The sequence below is a fragment of the Camelina sativa genome, chromosome 16 (assembly GCF_000633955.1).
Source record: "Camelina sativa cultivar DH55 chromosome 16, Cs, whole genome shotgun sequence".
In the NCBI taxonomy this organism is placed as follows: domain Eukaryota; kingdom Viridiplantae; phylum Streptophyta; class Magnoliopsida; order Brassicales; family Brassicaceae; genus Camelina; species Camelina sativa.
Genome location: NC_025700.1, coordinates 8,650,114 through 8,664,481, shown reverse-complemented (window position 1 = coordinate 8,664,481; position 14,368 = coordinate 8,650,114). Strand labels below are relative to the sequence as shown.

Below are 14,368 nucleotides of genomic sequence, written 5' to 3'. Positions count from 1 at the left end.
AAACCCGATTTCCCATGGAAAAATCTGGTTAACGGAAGTTCCCTCAAATTGGAAAAGAAAGGTACGCCTTATACTCTCGATTCGGGTGAGGCTTGTGTTACTATTCCAAATTCGGTGATAGAGAAGAACAAAAAGGCCTGGGATAGTTTTATTCTTGGTCAATTTTATGATGAGCCGCCTCCACGAGGCGCAGTCCAGGCCATTGTCAATGGTATATGGAGTCGCCAAAGAAGAGACATTACCACCTCAAAGATGGAGGGTAACTCTTATCTCTTCAGAGTCCCCTGTCCAAATGTGCGAAGACGTATCCTTAGTCAATGCCTCTGGCAAATTGATGGACAAACAATGTTTGTCACCAAATGGTCTCCCGAAATCACTCCCTCGAAACCTGAGCTGACCATGGTTCCTATTTGGTTGGACTTCGAGGGCGTGCCGCTGGAATTCTTCAACAGAGAAGGGCTTGAGCACATAACAGGGTTGGTGGGTCATCATGTTTGCCTCCATCCTCACACGGAAAATCTGACAAACATAGAAGTTGCTAGAGTCTATACTGTCATTGACCCCAGGAAGCCTATCCCTGAAGCTGTGAATGCCAGATTTGAATCAGGTCATATAAAACGCATCCAAGTCTCCAGTCCTTGGCTCCCCTCCCTTTGCTCGCACTGCAAACAGGTAGGGCATACCATCGCGCGCTGCTCAAAAGCCCCGATCACTTGTACTGTCTGCAACTCTGTTAAGCATCCTTCGTCCCTATGCCCACGAGCTAAAAAGGATAAACAGCAGAGTAAACAACAAGGCAAGAAGCCTATTCCGGAACAACTTCCAATCGTTGGTCAGCACACTAAAACAGGTCCCACCAACTCTCCATCACCTTCATCTCCTGCTACCTCTAGGGATTCTGGTCGAGAGCCACCAAAGTGTGATCATCCTGGCCCACCAAAAGAAATTCAGAGGGCAATTGTCCCAAACAAGGCTCTTCTTGGAAATCCCCGCTCCCCTTCTCGCCAAGGTCCACTGGTAGTACCCTCTTTGGGACTCGAAGAAGGAGAACTCTGTGTAGATTTGCGCACAAGCTTATTTTCTCAGTTACCTTACCAGAATCCTAACCAGGAATGCAATGAATCACTCTCGAGTCAAGAGCACCCCTTTGATGAGGATGATAACCCTGGGGGTGAGGATCGATTCCTGAAGGTGATGTCAAAGCGAATGGTGAGACAACAGTTGAGGAAAGCCAGGGCTGGAGGCCCTTTAAACCTCTAAAACCTCCCCCTTTTTATCGATATTTTTTGTTGGAATATAAGAGGGTTTAACGACTCAGTAAAGCGGCGTAGCTTCGGGAAATGGATGCGTAGTAATCATCCTCTTTTTGGCGGGTTAGTAGAAATCCATGTCAGTCCAGAGAACACACAGAATATAATCTCGAGTGCCCTTCCTGGCTGGTTTTTTGTCGGTAATTATGAATTCTCTGATTTAGGAAAAATCTGGGTCGTGTGGCACCCATCGGTTCAAGTTTCTATCATCAGCAAGTCACTCCAAATGATAATGTATCTTGTGCGGTTACCTTTTGTTGCAAATGAGCTAGTCATCTCTGTGGTCTACGCATCTAGTGTCAGTAACATGGCTAGGAAGCCACTTTGGGCAGAGTTGCAATCTCTCGCATCTTCTCCCCTTGTGCAAGATAAGCCTTGGTCTGTGCTTGGGGATTTCAAACAGATTCTATATCCCCATGAACACTCAAACATGGACCAGCATGCTCAACCCCCTGGTATGTTGGATATCTCTCGATGCTTCTCCCTCTCTGCCCTCAGTGACCTGCAGTATTGTGGAAACACATTTACCTGGTCAAACAAACAGGATGCAGGGTTTGTAGCTAAAAAGCTAGATCGTATCATGGTAAATGATAGTTGGCTCTCACTCTTCCCTTTGTCTTTGGCGGTCTTCGGGGAACCAGGTTTCTCTGACCATAGTCCCTGCTGTCTGTTTCTTGACTCCCATAAGCCAAAAAAGAAGATACCATTCAAATTTCTCTCCTTGCTTAACAGACACCCTGAATTCGCAGGCCTTATAAAAGTTTGGTGGGACAATCTGAATTTCGACTGCTCAGAAATGTTGAAACTGTCAAAGAGGCTGAAAGAGCTTAAGCCAGTTATCCGAGAATTCAGCCGAGAGAACTACTCAAACTTAGAAAAGAGAGTAAGGGAAGCATATGACCGCCTAATCACATGTCAACAAAGCTTGCTCTCTGATCCGTCCCCTCCTCGGATACTGCAAGAATCCAAAGCTCATCAAACCTGGTGTACCTTGGCTCTTGCCGAGGAATCGTTTCTCAGGCAAAAATCTCGAATCTGTTGGTTAGAAGAGGGTGACAAAAACTCCAAATTCTTCCACCGGGCAGTTTAAGCCAGACAATCCCGGAATGAGATCATCTTCCTACTTGACGACCTTGGCCAAGTAGTAGACTCTAGTCAGGGAATCAAAGACTTGGCTATTACCTACTACAGAAATCTCCTGGGTGAAGAGCAGGTTTCCTCCATGACATCTGCCCAGGAAATAGCCTCTCTGGTCCCCAAGCGATGCTCCCCTGAAGCAGTAACACTTCTGTCCGCCCCTGTTACCCCTTCAGAAATCAAGGAGGTTGTGTTCTCTCTCCCTAAAAACAAAGCACCCGGCCCAGACGGGTACTATGTTGAGTTCTTTACGGCGCAGTGGGCAACAGTGGGCCATTCAGTCGTTCAAGCAGTCATGGAGTTCTTCCGCTCGGGTAAGATTTTAAAGCAATGGAACGCTATTTCCTAACTCTGATCCCAAAGACACCAAATGCTCAACGAATCTCTGAGTTCCGCCCAATAGCCTGTCTAAACACAGTCTACAAGATCGTCTCAAAGATCCTGGCAAATCGGCTCAAAAAAGTACTCCCTGATCTAATCTCGAACAACCAGTCAGCATTCATACAAGGCAGGATCCTGGTCGAAAACGTTCTTCTAGCCACAGAATTAGTCCAAGGATACAACCAAAAGCAAACCTCCCCGCGGGGAATGTTAAAGGTGGATTTGAGGAAAGCATTTGACTCGGTACACTGGGGGTTTCTATTCAACACTCTTCATGCTATGAACTTCCCACCGCCATTCATCTCCTTGATCACAGAGTGTGTCACTACTGCAAGCTTCTCCTTATGCATTAATGGCGAGCTCTGCGGTTATTTCAAGGGTGAACAAGGTTGCGTCAAGGCGACCCCCTATCCCCCTATCTATTTGTCCTAGTTATGGAAGTATTTTCACAGATGCTCTCACTTAACTACGCAAATGGTCGTATTGGAGTTCATCCCAATGCTAGTGCACCTCTGGTGTCTCACCTAGCTTTTGCAGACGACATTATGGTATTCTTTGACGGGTCTAGTCGCTCTCTTAGCTACATTGATGGGGTTCTCTGCGAGTTTGCAACACTATCGGGTCTGGCCATGAACAAGAACAAAACTGAACTACTTGTTGCTGGGCTGAACCAAGATGAAACCACCCAGATCTCCTCTCTCGGCTTCAAGTTTGGTTCTTTTCCAATCCGCTACTTAGGCCTACCTCTAATGCACCAGAAGCTTAAAATAACAGATTATCAACCTCTACTGGACAAGCTTTCCAGCCGTCTCTCCTCCTGGTCTGCTAGAGCTTTATCCTACGCGGGTAGAGCGCAGCTCATTGCTTCGGTGACGTACGGAACCCTCAACTTCTGGATGTCGGCTTTTCTCCTTCCAAAAGGTTGTCTGAAAAAGATCGAAAGTCTTTGCGCGAATTTCCTTTGGAATAGTGATCCTAACAAATCAGGTTCCGCAAAGGTTGCTTGGTCTAGTCTCCGAAGGGGGGCTTGGATTCAGGGACCTGCAAGCCTGGAACAAAACGCCCTGCCTAAAGTTCATCTGGCGACTGTTCTTGGTGTCGGATTCCCTCTGGGCACAATGGCTAAAGAATACGAAGGTAAAAGACGACATTTTCTGGTCCATTGACGCAAAAAAACAAGCTTCCTGGACCTGGAAAACTATCCTCAACCTCAGACCCCTGGCCCGCAATTTCATTCGCAGTCACCTTGGGAATGGCGAACTTATCAGTTTTTGGTTTGATTGGTGGACTCCCTTTGGCCCTCTAATCGACTTTATGGGACCTATAGGACCGTCTCAGACAGGGATTCCGTTAAATGCAACAGCCTCCAATGCTTGCTCTGATGTTGGATGGGCTCTTCGACCTGCTCGATCGGCTCAAGCAGAAGAACTGCACATCTACCTTACCTCAGTCCATCTTCCGCTGGGTCCATCTCCGGATATTCATGTTTGGTGTATTGATTCAGAGGAGCTTGACCAGTTCTCAACCAAGAAGACTTGGGAGGCTCTGCGACAAAGATCGTCTTTACAACCGTGGACAGAGCAAGTATGGTTTAAAGGTCATATCCCCCGCCATGCTTTTATCATGTGGTTGATGCACTTGGACAGGTTACCAACAAGAGATAGGCTCGCAAGATGGGGAATGTAACTCGATCCACGCTGCTACTTATGTGGATCGTATTTGGAATCAAGAGACCACATTTTCCTCCACTGTGAAATCAGCGAGGTCCTTTGGAGCAAAGTCACCCATCGTCTGGGCTATTCTGCGTTCTCCTTCCACACCTGGCTTGCGTTCTCAGTCTGGCTTGATACCAAAGACTCCATCTCCCCCCTCAGCCTCCGTCGTCTTGCTGCTCANATGGCGAACTTATCAGTTTTTGGTTTGATTGGTGGACTCCCTTTGGCCCTCTAATCGACTTTATGGGACCTATAGGACCGTCTCAGACAGGGATTCCGTTAAATGCAACAGCCTCCAATGCTTGCTCTGATGTTGGATGGGCTCTTCGACCTGCTCGATCGGCTCAAGCAGAAGAACTGCACATCTACCTTACCTCAGTCCATCTTCCGCTGGGTCCATCTCCGGATATTCATGTTTGGTGTATTGATTCAGAGGAGCTTGACCAGTTCTCAACCAAGAAGACTTGGGAGGCTCTGCGACAAAGATCGTCTTTACAACCGTGGACAGAGCAAGTATGGTTTAAAGGTCATATCCCCCGCCATGCTTTTATCATGTGGTTGATGCACTTGGACAGGTTACCAACAAGAGATAGGCTCGCAAGATGGGGAATGTAACTCGATCCACGCTGCTACTTATGTGGATCGTATTTGGAATCAAGAGACCACATTTTCCTCCACTGTGAAATCAGCGAGGTCCTTTGGAGCAAAGTCACCCATCGTCTGGGCTATTCTGCGTTCTCCTTCCACACCTGGCTTGCGTTCTCAGTCTGGCTTGATACCAAAGACTCCATCTCCCCCCTCAGCCTCCGTCGTCTTGCTGCTCAGGCCACCCTCTACTCTCTTTGGCAGGAACGAAATAACAGATATCACAACAAGATCTCCACTGATGTTCTTGTTCTCTTTAAGAAGCTAGACCGCCAAATCCGGGATGCCCTCCTAGCAAAGCAACACCGGAAGCAGTTCGCGCATCTTCTCCAAACCTTGTTGGATTATGACTAGTTTCGCTACTCATTAATCGATTTTTTGATTCGAATTCTCTTTGTTTTTTTTTTTTTTTGGACAAGGATGGCTTCGCTTGTGTATCACCTATCTGCATTTACTGCAGCTTTCATCTAATGAAATTCACATGTTTTTCAAAAAAAAAAAAGATATTTTTTCCTAAAAAAAATATATATATATTTTTTCCTTCGACGAATGTACATGTACGTATGCATGTGACACTCTATTAAAATGTATTTATGTATATGTTTGTTGATGACTGAATTTATAAAATTGTAATAATGAAAATGGACCAAATGGTCCCTTTCGAAGTGAAATTTCATGTTCACATGGCNGCACATCTACCTTACCTCAGTCCATCTTCCGCTGGGTCCATCTCCGGATATTCATGTTTGGTGTATTGATTCAGAGGAGCTTGACCAGTTCTCAACCAAGAAGACTTGGGAGGCTCTGCGACAAAGATCGTCTTTACAACCGTGGACAGAGCAAGTATGGTTTAAAGGTCATATCCCCCGCCATGCTTTTATCATGTGGTTGATGCACTTGGACAGGTTACCAACAAGAGATAGGCTCGCAAGATGGGGAATGTAACTCGATCCACGCTGCTACTTATGTGGATCGTATTTGGAATCAAGAGACCACATTTTCCTCCACTGTGAAATCAGCGAGGTCCTTTGGAGCAAAGTCACCCATCGTCTGGGCTATTCTGCGTTCTCCTTCCACACCTGGCTTGCGTTCTCAGTCTGGCTTGATACCAAAGACTCCATCTCCCCCCTCAGCCTCCGTCGTCTTGCTGCTCAGGCCACCCTCTACTCTCTTTGGCAGGAACGAAATAACAGATATCACAACAAGATCTCCACTGATGTTCTTGTTCTCTTTAAGAAGCTAGACCGCCAAATCCGGGATGCCCTCCTAGCAAAGCAACACCGGAAGCAGTTCGCGCATCTTCTCCAAACCTTGTTGGATTATGACTAGTTTCGCTACTCATTAATCGATTTTTTGATTCGAATTCTCTTTGTTTTTTTTTTTTTTTGGACAAGGATGGCTTCGCTTGTGTATCACCTATCTGCATTTACTGCAGCTTTCATCTAATGAAATTCACATGTTTTTCAAAAAAAAAAAAGATATTTTTTCCTAAAAAAAATATATATATATTTTTTCCTTCGACGAATGTACATGTACGTATGCATGTGACACTCTATTAAAATGTATTTATGTATATGTTTGTTGATGACTGAATTTATAAAATTGTAATAATGAAAATGGACCAAATGGTCCCTTTCGAAGTGAAATTTCATGTTCACATGGCAAATTGGTTTAGTGGCTAGTGGCCCTTTTGCCAGTCTATCGTCCGTAATCTGCGTCTATAGGTACACACACATCCATCGCTTCTGTCATTTTATCTCATGTATAAAATTTTCCGAAGATTTTTCAAAATACTAGAAAAAGTTGAAATAGTTAGATAATCGGGAATTATTTCTAAATGGGTCCAAAATATATAAAAACATATTATCATATTATCAAATAGTGTAAACATATATTAATATCATTTATACGTCTGAAATTATGTAAGAACTAAGATTTGATCAAAACTAAAAACTAAGTATTAAAGTACTCTAGTATTTTAACTAAGACTAAATTATGAATAATTAACAATTGAGGTAAATTTTGTCACTAATATAATATCTATGTATTATGTTAATTAATCAAACGATAAATAGATTTGGATTTGTTTTGTTAGATGCAATAATATGTCTAGGTAACAATTCTAACATATATTTGGAATTAAATATTGAAGTAACCCATCAATGTAGAGTCTGCTATATATATTACTAGTATATGACCTGTGCATACGCACATAATTATTATTTGTAATAATATAAAATAATAGAATTCTTATTTGTAATAAGATAATATATAGCTAATTATTAATTTAGATTAAAGTAATAGAATTTTAAGTAATTTTACAATATTATTTGGTTGAATGTTAGCAAAAATGTTACTGTACTAAAAGTAAATTAATTTGTAAAAAGTAATATATTTAAATATTCTACAATATAATTTGGTTGAATATTTGCAATTTTTTTATGTTACTACTAAAAGTAAATGTAACAAATTAAAGACTAAGATTTGTGTAACTTATATGCAACACCACATAAACTAATATTAATTTAATTTCTGAAATTATATATTTAAACGGTTATTAATATAAAATCAAATATATATATATATTTTTTGTCAACAATCAAATATATATATATATATATATAGTTTTTTTCTCACAAACCACAAAACGTTTCCTTTTACTCTTAGAAAATAAAATAAAAGGAGATAAGATAAACCCTCTCTGCTGTGAATTGACCTTAGTGCAGTGGCCAAAGGTAAGTCCTTAATGCACAAGGCACTATCACACCCAGGGATCGAGTCCCGTTCCCTATGAATGTAGGGATTAGGCTAATGGCCGGCCTGTTGTGGCCCAATGGTTGACAAAAAAAAAAAAAAAAAANAAAACCCTCTCTGCTCAGTTGAAGATATACTTCGCCGCCGAGTTTCGATGTGCTCCACTGTCGTCCATCCCATCCTCTTTCTCTCGCCACCGTTCTTTCGCCGTCTTCTTTCTTCTTTATTGAATACATGCTGAACATGTGTTCGCCAAACCCTTCATCTCTCCTTCCCACCAAATGAGCCCCAAAACAAATCATTTTAACTTCTAAAAATTGAGTTGAGGAATAAAAGGCTCCTATTCTCTCTGTGACTCTCCTGCACAAACATAACAACACACAACAATTAAAAGATAAACTACACAGACTACACTATGAAGATAAAGAAACAATCTTCAAATAAACATCTTTTAACTGACCGTGGCTCAAGCCCGTTTGCTATACTAGCATGAGCATATCAGAGTCCTTTGGGTGACTATTCATCTTTACAAAAACAAATCAGCATTTTTTTATTGAAGAATGTGCGTGTAGAGAAGATACATAAGAGACTTACGAGTGTAGAAAATGCTCCAAGAGCCAAGCACGGAGAATTAAAACAGAGGAGGTTGTGGTTGTTCGAACCGAAGGTATGGATCTGGTGGCTGGCCGTGAATACGGTGGTGGTGACTGGTAAAGTGGTAATCAAAGATAAAACTGGTTTTATCGTGCTATGATTTTTTGTGTTTTAGATTTTGTTTTATAGAGAAAGTTGAAGAGAGAATAAATTAAAATTGGATTTATATAGAAGATGGATTCGTTGTAAACCACCATGAACGTGAAGCTGTTAGTGGGAGTGAAATTAGGGACGGTTTTTTAAGCTGTTGTGTTTGTCGTAATGGAGAAAACGCTAAAGAACGTGAAAAATGGGTTTTCAGGCTTCTAGGTTCACAAAAGGTTGGGCTTATGGGCTTGTACTTGGTCTTATAATACACATACAGAAAATCGAAACCTCATTAATAAAGAGTCCAGAAGTTTGTTACAGTTTCGTACATGAAGTTGGTTAAGTTGTTTTTTAAAAAAAGATTCCTATTTTTTTTACACGATCTGGTGTACATTTGTTTTTTTTTACCAAAATAAAAAAATAACACAAAATCTGATGTGGCTTTATTTGATTGGACATGTGACTTGTGCTTTATAGGATAAAGGATAGTGGTTTTATCTACGACTTCAGTTGAGATCTTTCGGGTTTGTTGGATTCTTAGGTTTAGAATTACAATTTGAATTAAAAATAATAAAATTTGGTTTGATGATGGTCTTAAAATTTATGTGTTAAGTTTCTATGTTACCTTAACAAACTTGATATTATTATTTAGACCATGTTATTTATTCAATTGAAGTAATTTTTTTTTCAGCCACACGTTAATTAAAATACACAATTTATTTACTTTTATAAAGGAAATACGTCTGTTTATATTGATAAAGTATTTAAGGCAATAAAAAATCTTCTTCGATTTCTAATGCTTTTTTCTTGAAATCTTTAAATATATTGTATAACTTCTTTTATTTTAATTCAGAAGCATAGTACACAAGAATAGATAATTCATTGATTTACATCAAAGGTTCTATCTCGTACTATGCAAGCACAAGGTATTTTTGTTAAATGACTATTAATTTTGATTATAAAAAATACTTGGTTGTAAAAATAATTAATGATAAAAAAAAATTTAATACAATATTACTATCTTTTTTTTAACAATTTTAATATTACTTTTGATATATATTTAACATCCTATATTGTTTTGAGTTAATTTTTTTGATAAAAATAAAAGATCTTAGGTGAGTATTTTTTTCCTAGAAAAAATGAATTATACATATCTGGAGAGAGAAATGTTTGATTTTTTCTAATTATCTTTTAAAATATACGATAAATGAAAAAAAACTTTAAAAAAATATTATCTTATCTATCGATTTTACGAATTACAAAACATGTTGTTATTTAGAAGAAAAAAATTATATATACCATCCATGTTGGGTTTACAACCTTTGCATAAAAGCTTCTAAAAAAACAAAATGTGCCTTCACAATATTAGGAATTCAAATATGTTACTAGCAAAATAAATCCAATGCTAATACAGCTTCATCCAAGAGTGAAAATTCAAATGACGAAAGCGTGAATGCAAGATGCTAGTGTAATGAAGCTAATTCCAACCTTAAGTCTAGAGTTAAACTTCTTAAATGGTACTACTTTTAGAATGGTTTTCGTCTTTTGGTTTTTAATTTTCAATAACAATTTTCTTATCCAATCAAGATTATAGAAAAGTAGTTTCCATAATAGAGAATCTATAGTTTTTATAGTTTATACATTTTTTTTCAGAAAAGCCAATATTAGTTTTTCAGAAAATCCAATATTAGTTTTCAGATACTTTGATGAGTTTTTAAAATAAGATTTGATTTTTGTTTTCTTCTTTTTCATTTATTTGCAGAATCCAAAATCCAAAAATATAAATCTAAAATCTATAATTTAAAACTCTTAAACATTCATGGCCTAAATGTTTAGCTTCCTCATGTTAACCTTTAAACATAAATATTCTATACAAAAATCTACTCATCCAAATTTTGTCATACCACTTAAGCTATCTTTTACAAAATTTAAATATTAAACCAAAATTTTAAAGATTATCTTGTACAACGAGCTAAATTTAGGGAGTGAGTGGTGACACAATAAAAAACGGAATTGACAAACAAAAAAAACCCGCATATGGTTACCAATCAACAAACCCATTAACTTTTTGCTTTTTTTTTTCTTTCTAAAAACAAAAAGTTGCGTATTAAAGCAAATATTACACATGGACCGCCTTTCATTGTGGAACAATGTTTTAAGCAGCGGTCGACTTGAATTATGCGGTGCATTTAGGCCATGGACCGCCTTTAATAGTAATATATTTATTTTGATTATTTAATTAAGTTATATATAGGTGCAATATAACTCTTCTTAAATCACATATATCTCTCCTTAATTAAGTTACATATATATATATATATGTTATATATATATATATATATAAGTTTATAACTATATTATGATCTGCGGTATATCACATGGCAAATTTTTAACTTTTTATTTTTATTTTTTTAATGTACTATTTTAATATTAATTTTGCTAATGTACTATTATGTTAGTTCGACTGATTGACTATATAATCCATAGTATACCGCACAAAAAAAATTATTTAATACAATCTTAACTAAATCAATTTGATTTGATATATTTTATATTGGTGTTGTTAAAATAGTAAAATAAAGATTTAACCCATATTGAAGTATCATATCAATAATATTTTATTTTTAATATTTTCAATCCAACATTGTCATATCATATAACCCGCCATGCAATATCCGGAGAGAAAGTCTATATGTGGGTTGCACCTCCTCTAGGGATTAGTCTGAAGCCCTTCCATAGACCGGATGATTTATCTGAGTTATATATAAAAAAATTTCAGATATGAAATCTGCATCTCAAATAATTTTTCACCAATCAAACAGTTTTTATCCCGTTTATTTTGCATAAACCGCACTTATCCCCAAATATTTTTCTCCCGCACATACTGTAATTGAACCGTACTGCACCATCAAAGTGCATGTTCCGCACTACTAAATCCATTGTCACCATTCGGATACTAAATATATGAATGGTAACATAAATCAGATTTTTTTTCAATTACACACTTATACATAAATATCCTCTCCTCTTTTTTTTTTTTTTTGAACCAAATATCCTCTCAGAAAAAAAAAACTTAAAATAAGCACTTATACATATTACCATTCACATCCTAAATATCCTCTCCTCTTATTTTTAGTTTTATTTTTTTTGAACCAAATATCCTCCCGCTCTCTTCCCAACAAATAAACAATCATACTTGAGGAAAACATAATATAATATTTGGGCCTTAAATTGATAATGGCTTCTTAAGGCCCATATTCTACGTTGTCCATATAAATGTTTAAAAACAAAAAAAAACAGGTTAAACTAACTGAGGGAAGCTAAAAAGAGTTTTTTTTTTTTAACTTTTAACTCTCTTGTTTCGTCTTCTCTCTCTCGCGCCGTGTCAAATCAATCTACTGTTTCTCTCTCCTATCTGGTAAACTTTTCCTCTTCTCTTCTTCCATGGCTTTTCTAGGGTTTCTTTCTTCTACAGTCCTTCCCCCCCCCCCCCCCCCNAGGGCTTTCTTTTTAATTTCTCAATTTCGTGTCTCCTTTCTCCTGTTTTTCCATAATCACTTCTTAATTTAGAATCCCCAAAACTTTTCGAAATTAGGGTTTCCGTACATGATGATTTGGGGGTTTCTTGATTTGATAATTCTAATGTTTTGATTGTGCAATTTCGAAATTAGGGCAATAATTTCGTCTAATCCCGAGATTTAAGACAAAGCCTGCAATTTTTAGGGTTTTCTTCTCTTTTGGTTTTTCAGGGTATGGATTATTATGATCGGTTTAAGTTGTTCGTTGGTGGTATTGGGAAAGAGACTAGTGAAGAAGCTTTGAAACAGCATTTTAGCAGATATGGAGTTGTGTTGGAAGCTCTTGTAGCTAAAGACAAAGTCACTGGAGTATCTAGAGGGTTTGGGTTTGTTCGTTTTGCTAAGGATTATGATGTTGTTAAAGCTCTTAAAGATACTCACTTCATTCTCGGTAAATCCGTAAGTTTTTTTTTCTCTTTAACACTTGTTGTTTCATCTATGTCAAGTTTGGTTTTTTTTTGAGGGATTGATAAAGAGTGTCTTTTGTATCTTTAACAACATCAGGTTGATGTGAGAAAGGCTATTCGGAGACATGAGTTTATATATCAGAATCGGTTTAGTATCCCTCTATTAGAGGGCAAAGTTCAACAGCAACAGAACAATGGTGGTTTCCATGAGATGCCGAGTAATGGTATGATGCCTAGTAATGGTATGATGCCGAGTAATGGTACGATGCCGAGTAATGGTATGATGCCGAGTAATGGTACTGCTACGCATAGGACCAAGAAGATATTTGTTGGAGGTTTGTCGGCTAACACGACTGAAGAAGAGTTCAGGAGCTACTTTGAGAAGTTTGGTCGGACGACTGATGTAGTTGTGATGCATGACGGTGTGACAAACAGGCCAAGGGGTTTTGGGTTTGTTACATATGATTCGGAGAAGTCTGTTGAGGTTGTTATGCAGAGTAGTTTCCATGAGTTGAGTGATAAGCGTGTGGAAGTGAAACGTGCAATACCTAAAGAAGGAATCCAGAGCAATAATGGTAATCTTAACGTTCCTCCTACCTACAGCAGCTTTCAAGCAACACCTTATGTCCCTGAACAGAACGGATATGGGATGGTTGTACAGTATGCTCCCGTCTTTGGTTATCATCAGAGTGTCCAAGCCCCTCAGTATCCTTATGGTTGCCAATTCAACCAATTCACAGCTCAAGGGCCTAATGTTCCATGGAGCAATCAGTTTATGCAACCCACTGGTTTTTACTGCCCTCCTCCTCCTCCTCCTCCTCCCACCAACACTCTTGGTTATCTCCCTTACATGAACGGGTTTGATCTTTTGGGTACGAGCATTCCAGGGTACAATCTTGTACCATGGTCTGTAACAGGGGATGCAGCTGGTGGGCTAATACATCAGTTTGGAGATTTGAAGCTCGGGGTCGCTAGTCAAGCTCATCAGAGAATGAGTGGAGGTAACATGGGAAACCCATTGCAGAATGATACATATAGATGACAGTTGCAGAATGATAAATGCAATTAGGTTCACAAGGTTAGTGAAATTCTTTGGACTCTTTAAAATGGTTTTTTTTTAGGTTTCTTTTCTTTCTTCATTAACTCTTTGGTAAATGCGTTGGTTGGTATGGTTGGCTTGTATATTTGTTTAGGTATTTGATTTTAACCCCAAAGACATCTGTAATATATTACTGCGTTGTAATATATCACACACTCATTTCGTTTATGTTGGTTTTTTATGGTTTTGTTGGTTCTTTAATTAGACACCTTTGGCATTGATGTTTTAAATTCTAGAGGGAATACAGAGAAAGAGATATGAGTTAAAATTATATAGTCCTCTTTATGGGTTGAAAGGGAGAAAATGTAAAAATGAAAACAAACGAATTTTAGAAATAGAACAGAATATGGAAATCTCTTGTAGAAAGAAACAATTCAAGATTGGAGAAACCGTCGAGCATCCTTGAGCTTTAAAGTTGGAGAAACCGTAGAAGTGTTTGAGGGTCTTTGTTGCAACTTGCAAGGTTAAACACAGAGATATCTAGGGATGAACTTTTCTGGTGACAGACACGATCGTGGCGGGTGAAATAGATGGAGTCTATTTCGATTAGTAGGCGCAGTGATACCCAAATCAAGAATCAAAGCCTCATCGCCAAGAGAAA

General features: G+C 38.4%; 2 protein-coding genes across 3 annotated transcripts; both read left to right on the top strand.

Annotated features, from left to right (window-relative positions):
• Positions 1,543-2,400, top strand: LOC109129468. The gene has a single exon (XM_019237725.1). It carries the CDS (start codon positions 1,543-1,545, stop codon positions 2,398-2,400), a length of 858 nt encoding a protein of 285 aa, XP_019093270.1.
• LOC104750184 (RNA-binding protein 1-like) lies at positions 12,012-13,953 on the top strand. 2 transcript variants are annotated; one of them, XM_010471947.1, is made up of 3 exons: positions 12,012-12,101; positions 12,433-12,660; positions 12,766-13,953. In XM_010471947.1, the coding sequence occupies exons 2-3, from the start codon at positions 12,436-12,438 to the stop codon at positions 13,708-13,710; spliced, it is 1,170 nt and encodes a 389-aa protein (XP_010470249.1). In that variant the 5' UTR covers positions 12,012-12,101; positions 12,433-12,435; the 3' UTR covers positions 13,711-13,953. The 2 variants fall into 2 exon arrangements, with proteins under 2 accessions (XP_010470249.1, XP_010470250.1); XM_010471948.1 differs by lacking the exon at positions 12,012-12,101 and having other exon boundaries at positions 12,188-12,660.

What these genes read in the sequence shown, in the direction of transcription:
- LOC109129468 (XM_019237725.1), top strand. Translation starts at nt 1,543, where the DNA reads ATGTATCTTGTGCGGTTACCTTTTGTTGCAAATGAGCTAGTCATCTCT.
- LOC104750184 (XM_010471947.1), top strand. Translation starts at nt 12,436, where the DNA reads ATGGATTATTATGATCGGTTTAAGTTGTTCGTTGGTGGTATTGGGAAA. An exon ending in ACTTCATTCTCGGTAAATCC is followed by an intron (nt 12,661 to 12,765) that starts GTAAGTTTTTTT and finishes TAACAACATCAG; the next exon opens with GTTGATGTGAGAAAGGCTAT.